Source organism: Epargyreus clarus, unplaced genomic scaffold (genome assembly GCF_041222505.1).
Source record: "Epargyreus clarus isolate Ecla_fem2 unplaced genomic scaffold, WU_Ecla_fem_2.2 ptg000012l, whole genome shotgun sequence".
Classification (NCBI taxonomy): domain Eukaryota; kingdom Metazoa; phylum Arthropoda; class Insecta; order Lepidoptera; family Hesperiidae; genus Epargyreus; species Epargyreus clarus.
This window is the reverse complement of record NW_027332220.1, coordinates 10,028,835-10,043,464: the sequence shown is the minus strand read 5'-3', so window position 1 is coordinate 10,043,464 and position 14,630 is coordinate 10,028,835. Positions and strand designations below refer to the sequence as shown.

Below are 14,630 nucleotides of genomic sequence, written 5' to 3'. Positions count from 1 at the left end.
ATCAACCATAAAACGAAACAAAATAACGAAATATAAATTACTAAATGATCCTCGAAAGGACTGGATTAATAGAGACATCATAGATAAAATTAATAGAAGGAATGTACTTTGGCATAACTACAAGAAAAATCCAAACAACACTGAAATAGAAGAACAGTTCAAAAAAGAAAGGAGCAAGACTTTTGAGTATATACAAAAAACAAAAAATGAGTATTATAACAAACAATTTATTAGTTGTAGTGGAAAGTCTTCAAAAATGTGGCAACTCATAAATGATCTTGTAAGTAATAAAGTAAAAGAGCATTTCGTACCCAGTAAACTTATAACACCAAACCAAAACATCATAACAGACCCACAAGCAATCTGTGAACATCTAAACGATTTCTTTACAGGCATTGGTAGTTTCTTAGCTAGTCAATTTCCACCACAGAGTCCTATTGATTACACCAATACTTTTCAACTTGAAAACACAAACAAACTTACTAAATTTAGTCCAACAACAGTAGAAGAAATTAAAACTATCATAGACAATCTTAAAAACAATACAAGTACAGCTACTGATGGTATCACTACCAAAATTATTAAATGCATAAAAGAGCCAATATCTGAGTGGTTGACACGTAGTATCAATAAATGTATTGAGGGAGGTTTCTTTCCTGATTCACTTAAACTCGCTAAAATCACGCCAATTTATAAGTCTGGGTCTAAAGAGGATCCAGGTAACTACAGACCCATCTCTGTGCTACCTACTTTATCTAAAATCTTCGAAAAAGTTATTCACCAGCGTCTTACTAACTTCCTAACATCTAACGATTACCTCTTTCAACGACAGTATGGATTTAGGTCAAAGTCTAGTACCCTTGGGGCCACTATTGATTTAATCACCAAACTTAAAAATAATATAGATCAAAAGAAAGTGGCCATTGGAATATTTTTAGACCTGAAAAAAGCCTTTGATACGGTTAGCCATGATCTCCTTATTTCAAAGTTACGTATGTTGGGTATCACTGGGACGGCTCTGAACTTGCTAAAATCATACCTTACAAACCGTTCTCAAGTGGTTAAAATAGGACCAAATACTAGTAGCCCTAAGTTAGTGAAATATGGAGTTCCGCAAGGGTCTATACTCGGACCGCTGCTTTTCTTAATATATATAAATAGTATACATAAATTAAACCTGAAAGGATATATCAGTCTATACGCAGACGATACATGCCTTTTTTATTTTGGAAATAACATAAATTCACTCATAACCGAAGCACAGGCTGATCTCGACTTATTACAGACTTGGTTCTGTCGAAACTTGTTAACAATTAATATTGCAAAAACCAATTATATTATTTTTTCGGCGAAGAATAAAAAAATTCCAAATTTCAAACCTTTAACCATAAATGGCAACATAATCAATAACGTAAACACTGAAAAGTATTTAGGTCTAATATTAGATAACAGATTATCATGGAAACCACATATTGCTAAGATTCATTCAAAATTATCATCACTTCTGGGATGTATACGAAGCATAGTTAAATGTCTACCACTTAATACACGGTACATTATTTATAACACACTTGTTAAACCGCATCTCGACTATCTCATAGAGGTATGGGGAACAGCATTAAAAACTAATATTCGTCCACTACAAACTACTCAAAACAAATTAATTAAAACACTATTTCATTACAATTATCGCACCTCATCTAAAATCATATATAAAAAATCTAAATTAATGAATATATCACAAATATACCACTACAACACATGCATTTTAATATTTAAAATACTAAACAACGAAATTATGTCACAAATAAAATTTAAAAAAAATATAGACATACACAAACGTAACCTTAGACGTGCACATAACATCAGTACCACAAAAGTCAGAACCTTATACGGTAAAAAAAATATTATGTTTGAAGGTGCAAAACTGTATAACGCATTACCAAATAACATAAAAGCATGTAAAAAAATAAGTACATTTAAAAAACAACTAAAGTGTCACATTTTGGAAGACTTCCAGGAGCATATATGAATATAATTTTAAATTATTACATACGTGTGCAGGATGCCCTTATTCTCGTGTAGTTAAAACGGTGTTTGTACTGCAATGCATTATTTTTTTAGACTACCTACATCATGTTTATTATTTTCTGTACGACCGAAACGATTATAAGTAATATGTTACTTTATAAATTGTATGAATATTTAGTTTATTTCTCGTAAGTGATTGTTTAATCTTAAGAGAGATATATTAATAAAGATCTTAAACCATAAACCATAAAATTATTGTTGTAAGTGTAAGAAAAAACAAGCAGTGTTTTAGTTTTCGATTTATTAAATTTTTCTTGAAAGATGATGTTTTTTTTTTATATTCCACTTTTCTTAAAATCTTATGACTATTTGCACACACCCTTATAATTCTATTGTGCTACATTTATTTTCCAGTGTGACACATTCCGTTGTGATTTCCGTTGTGCAATTACGTCAAAAATTTGGTCCTGACCCTTACACAAACACATGCATATGTATGTGTTTTGTTTACCGCGTTGCCGCGTGTGCAGGTGAAGGTCATGGTCGGCCGCGGCGCCTGGACGTGTGGAGTGGAATGGAATCGTGCACATGACTTGTTTGCGAGCCTGCAGCGCCGCGACTACGCGTAGCCGCGCCATTGGTCGCCTCGCGTAGCGTAGGCCCCACACGCCATTGTTCTCGCAACGTATCCGACGTTGCAACTCATTGATTTGTTATTTTGGTGTATCCTCACGACTTTTTCGTTCTCAATGGAGGGGAACGTTAGAAGTAGAGAATATGCACGTTTACGATGACGATGCTGACCACAATGACAAGTATTTTTCGTCGGCAAGGCCGCGGGCCGCCAAGTTGCTTCGTACGCGTCATCGGCCTTGTTCCATTAACATTGGACACTTATCCGTTTATATAAATATTCATTAAACTAATCATATTTTTGTCATGTACATAATTTCACTTTACATTATTATAAATCGGTGCTTATTTATTCTCATGCAAATATACCGTGTAATGTTGGTTAATCTTGTAGCGATATAATAATGAGTAAGTAGTTCAAATATTTTTGCACTTTCCGTGATTATTAAATAAAATTGTTTAAAATGTTACCCTTCGAGCAATCAATATGAATTACAGGTCAATAAATCAGCAGTGCCAATAATTACGATGATCACGCGAATCGTCAACGATTGGTGTCATGGCGTTATTAAAGTGCAGTATATCTTCATTGTTTCTTTAATTAAACAGACGACTCAAGACGGCGATCGGTTTACTAAACTCCAAGTTGGAACTAAAGTGATATTTGTGACAAAGGAATAACCTACCGCCAAAGATAAGGGCTTCCGGGAATATTATCCGCCTTTCCAAAAGACCGAAATAAGAACAGATTTTTTTTGGCATGTCGTCCTGGTAATAAATTTAAGTGAATATCACACAAGAGCAGTAGCCTAGCCTAGTAGATAGCCGAGTGATTAAGAAACTCGCCCACTCATTCGGGGGACCAAGGTTCAAAGCCCCGGTCTCCCATTTTTCAAAGTTATTTGTGTATTAAAAATTATTTATCACCTGCTTAAATGGTGAAAACGGTGAACATCGTGAGGAAACCTGCACGCCTCAGAACTTTCAAAAAACCCTTTGAACTTGAAAACTCTTTTCGAAAAAAGAAGTGCTCAAGTGTGTGAAGTCTACCAACTTACACTTGGTCAGTGCGGTGGAATATAGCCTTAACCTCTCTCACTTTGAGAAGAGACCCGTGCCCAGGAGGACAGTAGTGGGTTGACAAACGACGAATATGAAATCGTCCTACGATATAAGGTTAAGTGTCTTCTCTGCACATTAAATAGGCTATATATAACAAAATAAATTCATAAAATCGACTATTCAGTAAATATAAATTAGGTAGGTATAACAATGTTGTCGGACATTATCGCAATATTTTTATTTTATTATTACAATAACTTGGAATGATTTGTTATGAACAGACATAACAGTAATTCAAGTTTTATTGTAATGTGTAACGGTAATAGACTAACGTTAGTGATTGTTTCAACATTTATGTCATAAATCGTTACGAAAATGGTCCAGTAATATTTCTCCTCATATAACTTGTATTTGTTATTACGTATAAATCATAATTATTATGATTCCTGGAGTGTAATAAATATTTATTTGTAATACTAGTAAGTAATCTTGGGTAACTGTCTTAGATTAGCATAATGACTTAACATTAAAGGCTAAAGAACAGAGTTTATCTACCCCGAAGTTGTAGAAAATGCTAAAACCTATTTGTGTTCCATTTCATCAAATAGGTTTGAGATAGTTCTGCGATTCGGCGCCATTGTACCTACACTGTTGTATGATAATTAAAAAATGTTAAGTTAGTCTGTCAGACAGAGTGCACCTACTAAGTCCATAGTGGCTTAAAATACATATTATAATTCTTTTATATGTCATGAAACCTTGGATACATGTAACCAGAACAATTCTTATAAAAAAGGAAAAAACACACTTAAAAACTGAGCTTATGTCACTGCCAAAATATTGGTGAATCCAACGACGCCTTATATTTTAAAATCCATCAAACCCTTCGGACGGTAGGGCGTGCTTATGACACATTAACATATACATGCATACGTAGTAGTAAAATAAATCAGTAAATAGAAATAAAAAATGGTAAATGGTATGTAATGGACAGCGTTTGCTCATTATACTTTATCTTTGAAAACAACTTCGCCGACCAGACGCATAAACTGGTCTCAAGGACGGTGAAGTGTTTTAGCGCCACCATCGAAGCGAACGCGGGTAAAAAGTTAAATAAAAAGTACACGGTTTACGACTTTTGAGAGTAAAAAACAGCGTGTGTGTACTTATGTACGCACGTAAGAAGTTATACTTCTCTGGAGTACTTGCAAAATAAAAGTGGGCGCTTCAATTTGGTGTACGCGGGCAAGATGTGAAATTATTACAAAACAAAGAAAATATTACGAAATACAACACAATACAATATAATTACAAAATGACACGAGACGTATCGTATCGTGACTATCAATAAAATATTATTTTCTGTTACAATATTTACTGACCAACTTCTCGGTTTTATACGTCATTTAAACTCTCATATTCCCTGACGCCCTAAAAGAAGTTTAACTTCAAAAAGTTAGCGGTTATCAATATTTAAAAGATTACAATTGATAATTCTCAATCTGTATTTAGTCGCGTTATAACTGCGTCCAGTAAAGGCCAGTTACGTATTTGCCATAGACTTTTTCTAATTTTGTAAAATGTAGAGTACATTGAAAACATTTAACAGTTGCATACGGCTTCGGTAGTATTCAATTAATTTTATTACTTTTCTCATCCACTGATGTTATATTACAAGAAACCGTATATTTTCCTGAAGATTGAAGAAACGAAACCACTTAAACAATTGTTATTTAGTTATAGGTTACTGTATTTACTGCTGACTAGACAGTAGACTTAGTGCTGACTAGTCTGATATTATTTCTAGTAAATACTATTAATGTATAATAGTTCCACTTAAGATATAATAAGTAGTTTGATACTACAATATATTTTACGATATCTGTAAATAAATAGAATATAGCACCAAGGTGTTGAAAATTCACCTATCGATATATTTACAACACATTACTATTCACACATTCCTATCAATTGATCTAGACACAGGTCTCCTGTCAGTATGATAAGTTAAGGTTATACTTCATACTTCACCGCGATTTGACAACATTTTTAAGGAACTCCGTCGTGTAAGTCTCCCAAAAATGTCTAACACGCACTTAACTGAAACAGGTTCGTGTTTATAATTCGTATCTACCGTATTCGTATTCGGACCTATTGAAAGGCCACACAACCACAAGGATATCACGGCCACTGATTTGCTATAATGGAATGTTAAAAATCTCCTAATCATCATATCCGTTAATTAACCAGAAATAGAAAATGCAATGACTTCGCGTCATGGTTAGTCGACACGTTTCGTGATCTCACCGAAAACAAACCTTGGCCCACTGCTGCACGGAACATGGTAATGCTCATCGCCTTTGCCAACGAGAAACCTCGTAGTGCTTGTCATATTTGTTTTTTGGTTTATCGTTTTCCTTATAAGGCTACATATATATCGGTATATATGTAGCTTATCATGAAAAAACAATATAAAATAATATGTTGTCAGCTGTATCGTACCGCCGCCATTTTTGCGTTTTATTTCCGCCTGTTGCTAATAATATATAAATAATCTTAACCAAAACCAAAGCCTGCAATGCATTGGCTTCTCTACTGGTGTAGCTAATGTTCACAAAACCATGGTGATTACTTACTGGACTAGGCTAGTCCGATTTGCGCCTATCAAAATTGCCAAAATTGACAAATTTGGAACTTTGGTAAGCAAAAATTGGTTAATATGATTTATTTTAACAGGCGTTAGACATTCATTGATCTTTGGAAATAAATCTCCTAATTAGTAAAATAATTAAATTCGTAATTTAAGTTTGCTTTTCCATTATCTGTTACTGGTAATAGTTTAGGTGGTACTGGTGGTAGGTAGTTTATTATAGCGAACTCTCTGGGGTGAAATCTTACGTACTTATAATCATAAACATAAATCATATATATAGTGGTGGTAAATTAATGATACTAGACTTATACTGGAAATTGTACTTACTATTTATTATTATTTCCTAGAAACCTAAGTACTTTTATGAAATATGTACTTGGCATGACATATAATATACCTTTCACTTACTAGCACATTGGTTCTATTTTATATTATCCGTGTTGCAATTCAAGATGTGATAGCGCAGCTCGTATTAGATGTCTAGATACGGACGTGGAACGGTCTGTCAATTTCAACGTTACAGAAACATAGAAACAATATCATGTAACATGTGACCGAAACTCGAGTCGTAACCGAGATACGTTAACCCGCGAATATGTGTTTCCGAGTCGATCGCGCCTTGTCTTCTGTTACTTAAGTATGTATTTCGTTTGTGTTGGAGTTCGGTGGGTGTAAAAACTAGTTGGTAGTTGGTAACGTGAGAATGTTGTACGAGCGACAACTGGACTTTGTTTGCGGTCCAGCAATGCGACGTGATACGGCGGCCGGCGCGACCGCTTTACCTGCCCGTCTTTCTCTATTGGTTTTGCAATTGTTCGCCGGTGTGTGTTGCGTTTGTAATGTTTGTGAATTGTTTTGTCACGACACAAGGAAATGTTTGTAGCGGATTGAAGGTGTATTGTAAATCACTTGAATAATTAAAGTATAGAAAACCATTTATCTCACATTTTCGCCGTACCAATAAATGTATATGTACGATGGAGTCGTAAACTGGAAGCTAAAAATAACGATCACATTGCATAATGTCTTCAAGTGTTACTTCACTGGTTTTAAATTACTACATAGATATTCTTAAAAGATATGGGAGAGGAAAATATTTTTAATTGAATACCTCTTTTGGGATGTTTGCCAAAAAATATGACAACATTTTTTCAAAACGACAAACAAATATGTCTATGCTCAACGCCAAATGTACCAGGATTATAAACTTTAGAGGAGGTGAACAATTCTCTCAAAGACATGCATACCGAGATATTCATATTTGTCAAAAAGGATAACGTAGATATGTCAGTTAGTTTGATAGAAAATACCTGCAAGTAGGCGCTGATCGGTGGTGACCGCATTCCTCGCGACGCCGACACACCGCTGAAAGTGGAGCAGGCATCCGCTGAGCACGTAAGAATTGGAACGCGATAGCTCTAGCCCACCCCCTAGAATAGCTAACAGCAATAAACATGTTAATGGGTTTCACTAGACGCAATGAAAGTATTTACTTTTGGCACTTTACGTTCGAGATGCACCTCACACAATGCCACGAGGTTTAATGATTTCTGTCAATATGCCGCTGTGCATATTTTTCTTCTTTATCCAAAGACTGGGTAGAGAATGCTTGTAGCATAAGTCCGCCTATTTACCAATTTCTACGGTATAATAAAGTTTTAAATAAATATTACGTATTTTTCTCCGCACGAAACAGTGTTTAAATACGTGAGAAAACTGGGTTAAATGAAGTATTTTGTTTAATTAATTCATTTAATCAAGCACGGAATAACGTATTTGTACTACTACGAATTTTAAAAAGTTTTACTGAGCTTAAGGGTGAGACAAAGTACGAAAACTTTACCATAAACAGTTCAAGTTTCAATAAACTTATAATATGTAAGCGCGTTTTTATTCGAAAAGATAATAAGTAAATACGTCTTGATGAAGAATTACGTTATCTGGGCCAATGTGCATGTTATCTGGAATCTGGTTATCTAGAAAATAAAATGGCGACTCCTCGAGTGCTGGTATAGTTTATGCATGCTCTTGGTTAATTTCAAACAAAAGTAATGCGAAAATTCAAAAAAGTTTGAATCTTTTTAATTTAGGACTATGATGTCTATACCAATAAAGAAAAATGTGTTTTAAAACTTACATTGCATTTTTGCTTGTTTTCGAAACTTTAAAGAGTTTATTGAAGACACTTAATATATTTATTTTACAAAGAGTAATAAGCTATTTTAATGCCAAAATACTTATCTTCCTTAGCGGAAACGCTCAAAAAACATGCTAGCATAATTGTGAATTAAACCATATGAAATGTACACGTCATTCTTCAGTTTATTTGCTAACGCCTGTAGTTAAATCAATCTATCGAATGTTTTGCCTACCAAAAACCTAAAATTTGACAGTATCTTTCTATTAGGCTGGGTTTGTCAAACTTCGATTGGTAGGCAAAACATTGGATAGATGTATTATTTATAACCGGCGTAAGTGGTAAAAAGCGTATCTATGAATCTGCCAATATCCGTCCCTGTAACGCTTTACACTGACAAATTGTTTAGTATATAAGTAGTAACCACTTCACCGTCTAAAAATTGGCAGCCGCTCACCTTATTAAGCAAGTGAATCTTAATTTGGCAATTGATCAATATTACTGAAATCTCAAGTACAGCGATCCTAACGCCTGCTTCGGATCAACAAAGGAGATCATGAGATGGACGGTAATAACGAACACTTGATTCAATTTCCGCCTGAGGTCATTGAACCCTGTACCGCACTTTATGAATGCAATATTTGTGCCGATAACAATTGTTTGTTGTTCATTATAATTAATAACAAACGCGACTTTAAACTAGCGGCCGTGTACAATCAAGAAATGTATGACATCATATCGTTTATACTGAAATGAGGTTGCGTTCGGTCAAACGCTGATGAATGAAAAGTAACAGTGAAGATTGCAAACATGATCAAAATATTTGTAGGTAGATTATAATCTTATATATAAAATTCTCGTGTCACAATGTTAGTTACTCCTCCGAAACGGCTTTATCGATTTTCACTAAATTTTATATGCGTATTCAGTAGGTCTGAGAATCGGCTACTATCTATTTTTCATACCCCTAAGTGATAAGGGTATTTCACCCTTAACACTTTTTTTATTTATATGGCAACACAACGTTTGCCGGGTCAGCTAGTAGTACTATAAATTACATTATTCAGATAGGGGTCCAGAGGAATAACAGAGGATTACATGAAATTTTACTCTCAAACTCATAAAAATATCTTAATTTACTGCAAATAAGAACACATTTTTTTAATCAACGTGTAGTAAAAACAATACACTTTTATTATTATTTATCAGTAGGACAGTAATGTTTTGACGGAGATATCTAATTTCGCGAACCTTATAATTATTAGGGTCTTTTATAAATTGTGGTTAAACAACTCCATCCGAGGATAATTCGCAGAATTTGTAGGATACCGGTTATATTACTTTAACGGTGACATAATTTATTTACGTTGTTTGCTTCAACAAATAATAATTACTGTAGGTGGTTACGTAAACGACCCATCGGTATCCATAATTGGTTAAAATAACATTATCCTTACGGTACTTATATAAATTAATTTATGGTTATGTTTTAATGTCACTTTAAACATGTAAATTGAAATCGTCGTACACACACAATTAACTCTGATTTGTTTTATATTTATGATTAAATATTTATGATAAATTTCCCTACCGCCTTGACCGGAATTTAAGAAGATCGCCATGCTGTACAGTGCCAAACACGTCGGTTAACATTTTAATTTTTGCCCAACAGATTTGTAAATGTTATTTGCGGTGCAAATCAGCACATGTGATTTTATACTAGTGTACTGAGTGTATAACTTATATATAAATACATAGCGTCTTTATATGTAGTGTTTAATATTAAACTGTTGACTAATACCGAACTAAGTAAAATGAAACGTTACAAAATGTTCAAGTTACGATGTTGTGCTTCCTGTGACGGTGATGTATTGTATAAGTGAATAGTGTTTATATGTGTGACTGGTTGGATGTTTGCGTGTGTACCGTGTTATCGTACGGAGCATGTTGATCAACACATTCCTGGACACGGAGGATTTCGTGCACCTTTATTACCCGGAGGATGAGCCGCCGGCAGCGCAGGGTTGCGGCGCCAACGCTCGCATGGCCTCCAAGTACCCCCCGAGACCGCCGTCCCCTGATTACAAACAGGTAATTATGCCCAAGGCATTACTATATAGTAGCTAGCCACGAGTTATTATCGAATGGTAGTTAGTCGATCTGAAATGTATGTCAACTGTTAAACAATTCGAAATGGTGTTATCGTGGAGCGGGATGAAAGTATGAAAACTTGTAAAAGTATGAAATTGTATGAAAACTTTGACAATGGTAACTGAATTGAAGTTAAATATAAAAAGCTACGGCTTTTATATACTCACTAAAACTTTTCGGCTTGTAAAATGTAAAGCAATATGATTCCATTCACATATGCCATTAACATAACAATGGTTAAAAAAAAACTTTTCTGGGTTCCGTTCTGTAGTAACTTAAACGCTCTGTTAAAACGGCACAACTAACTTATATCAAAATTTAGTTTCACAGCCGTTTTCTTAATAACCGTGGGACAATCCCATGCAGTCTCGTGAGATTTGTTTACCGGCAGGGATCCACTTTAACATATTATTCTACTTTGTATTATACATTTAGCCTTTAACATATCTGCCGGTCAATTTACGAGACAAATAGAGAATTGTAACGCTACCGCGATAACTACTCGATAATGCAATCTTTGCAAATATTGTTAAAACTGATAAATTCTTAAATAGGAGGACTCGCTCATATTTTATCTGTATTTAAGTGTGGTATCTATATGACATGTAGATAACAAATAAAAAAGCATCAGCTGAGGTCTGTTCGCGGGTGGTTCTTATCGTTCGGGCATGCTATCGAAAGTCGAACGCATCGAGGATGTCTAACGGAGGGTTCACCTTGAGCGACAATTGTTTACATTCGTGACGTGGTCCGCCCTCGCACGCCCATTCATCAGCCTGAAAGGACTACCACAACTATCGGTTAACTGTACGGTTATTAATATCGATGTATACAATGTTTTGCCTGCCAACGATGCAATTTTTGCCTACCAATTCTAGTATGGAGAATTGTTCAACTATGATCTTTGGTAGTAAACACTAAAACATTGGATAGATTAATTTAATATTGGATGTTTTCCCATTATTAATAATGTATCTAGCTAATTTTTACATTCTAAAGATATAAATTTTGATCTTTGGTTCACAAAACATTAAATAGTACCTTATTCACTTTATATATAGAAAGAGAAATAAGGATATTGCTTTAATGTAATTGAATTTTAAAAAGAAAAAATCAATTAACATTTTACATGTTAATATATTCGACAGAACAACATACTTTAGTAATCTATTTACTATCTCATCCGAAGAGATAAGCTCGCCACGAGTTTCGCTCGTTATCTTGGTATTTTTGGGTATGCCAAATTTTATATAAATTCTTTGGCAAACACTATCAGATTTGTACTTATCTAAATCTGTGCATCCAGATAAGTAGATTAAGTAGTAGAATGCACCTTCTGTGTTGAAACCAGACTTGAAAACCCCGATGAATATTCCCGCATTGTCCTTAAAAGTTTTTGTTACAACACGGGCAATGTCGCAGGTAGTGAAAAAACAGCTTAAATCTACATCAGCATACAATGCAGGGATATGCGTCATATTCTTTGTTAAGCGACAATTCAACGAATCTCGGAATTTTATTGGTTAAATATTTTGTTCTTGTTACAAATAAAAAGAAATTCCAAAGGAATTAACAGTATCGAGGCATGAGTAAAAAGCAATGGAATTTCTTCCACTAATAACGCATTTTAAAGGGATTATAAAATCTACCCCCTTGAACATCCGAGATATGCCTTCAATCTCTCCTCACTAATATTTCACCATACAATTTACGTGAACATGTAAAAGTAGGTTAAGGTAATGAAGCAACTGTTTTACTTATGTTATTTTAAAAATCCTATTTATAAAGTAAGAACACAGTCCCTTAATGTGAAATAATATCGGCTACGAACTATCGTCGAACAAAAATATTCAACGTATCACTCTAATAGATTTCCATTAGTTCACAGCGTTGTGTGAAGCAAGCTTGAGCAAGGACATATACTCGTAAAGTCGTAACGTTGCATGACTGACTGACTGACGGTGCCTTCGACAATTCGCCTTGAATGGACCTTTCATACGCGCAGCTCCGGCGCCTACACATCTAATCTAAACATACGTACTTCGAAGAACTGGCGTTGGATTTCATTCATTCATACACTTCCCTTGATAACACGACACCTATACTCTTGTTGCGGTTTATGATCTAAAAGTGGATATCTATGTGGTACTACATGCATATTTGATACTTGGTATGATAAAAGAATAAAAATTAATAGCGGGACTTTGTATGTATTCATCCATGAGTTTTCAGTTTCTACATAGCTGAAACATCTTCGGGGTTAAAAATAAATACTGCCAATAAAAAATGCCATTTAAAGGCTTACTATCACCTACCATACATAGTTTTAGGTTTCACGTAACTTGTCCGCTCTAGGGATGTGTACATTCTGCAAATAAAAAAAAAAAGTTATTTTTGTTATAGAGCGTTAGCGTTAACAGTATTGTCAAGTACAACTGCGTTTAAAAGTAATTTACGGTTAACAAAAATGGCGTAAACAAATTGATTGGTACGAGGGTGCGTTTTTAAGTCCGCGGAATGGCAGGGTTGGAGGGGGGATAGCGGGCTCGTTAAGGGCGGTACGTGTTAAGTGACTCATAAATAGTATAAATATAAAGTTTTATCACAATTGCATCATTAGTTTTAAAACTATCGACAATTAAACAACTCAATCCGGAAGAAAATTGGAAGTATGGAGAAAATCGAGCATCGCGCCGTTATAAAGTTCCTTACCAAGCAAGGAAAGTCTGTGCAAATCATAATGGAAGAGATGTCATCGGTTTACGGGGACTCTTGCCCTGGAAAAACGATGGTTTACAAGTGGAACAACCTTTTTAAGCAAGGCAGGGATTCACTTGAAGACGACCCACGACCAGGACGGTCTGTTGAGGTGACCATTCCGGAAACGATAGCGGAAGTCGAAAAATTAGTACTGGAAGATGCTCGGCTAAAGAAGAAACAGCTTGCAGAAATGGTTGGAGTATCGGTTACAACCATTTTTAAAATTCTGCATGACCATCTTGGCATGACTAAGGTCAGCGCGCGGTGGGTGCCGAGAATGCTCACGCCGCCTCAGAAACAACAGCGCGTTGAATGTTCCCGTGCGTTTTTGAACCTCTGTGGAGAAGATAAGGATATTGTACTGAATCGAATTGTTACTGGAGATGAAACTTGGGTTCACCATTATGAACCTGAGCCTAAACAAGACTCCATGCAGTGGCATAAAAAGGGTACAGCACCTCCTAAAAAGTTTAAGGTGTCACAATCGGCCGGCAAACTCATGGCGACAGTCTTTTGGGATGCAGAAGGAATTTTGTTAATAGATTACAAAGATAAAGGTGTCTCTATAACCGGAGAATATTACGCAACAATCTTGGAGCGGTTAAAAGAAGCCATCAAAGAAAAAAGACAAGGAAAATTATCCAGAGGTGTCCTGCTGTTGCACGACAATGCGCCCGTACACAAGAGCCGTATTGCACTGGCTGCCCTGCATAAGGTGGGCTTTGGTATTTTAAATCACCCACCCTATAGTCCAGACCTGGCTCCCAGCGATTATTATCTCTTTCCAAAAATGAAAAAAGAGCTTCGTGGAAAGAAATTTTCTACAGACGAAGAAGTAAAGGACGCAATTTCCTCGTATTTTTCCGACAAGGACAAAACATTTTTTTATGAGGGTTTAAATAAGTTAATACAAAGATCTGAAAAATGCATTCGTCTTGCAGGAGAATATGTAGAAAAAGAAAAATAATTTTGACATTTTATTTTCGCTTCTTGTCCCTCATTCCGCGAACTTAAAAACGTACCCTCGTACAGTACAATTTCAAAGTTGCTTTCTATAAAACCATAGAATTGCAGTCTTTTTAATATTACATTTATTTTCTTTGTTTTAACATTGTTTCATCCGCCACATGTGTTAGCCAACCCTACTCATCGTGGCGTTCTATCGCAACAAGCATTGCATTTAAGTTGTTTTACAAGCAACGG

General features: G+C 35.1%; 1 protein-coding gene across 1 annotated transcript in view; it reads left to right on the top strand.

Annotated features, from left to right (window-relative positions):
- Nucleotides 1–14,630, top strand: part of LOC140746387 (phosphatidylinositol-3,5-bisphosphate 3-phosphatase MTMR4) — a 55,806-nt gene that overhangs the window by 7,639 nt on the left and 33,537 nt on the right. The window contains exon 2 of the mRNA XM_073078514.1: nt 10,189–10,607. Coding sequence (XP_072934615.1) covers nt 10,461–10,607 — 147 coding nt within the window. The 5' untranslated portion in view covers nt 10,189–10,460. The remainder of the gene's footprint in view (nt 1–10,188; nt 10,608–14,630) is intronic.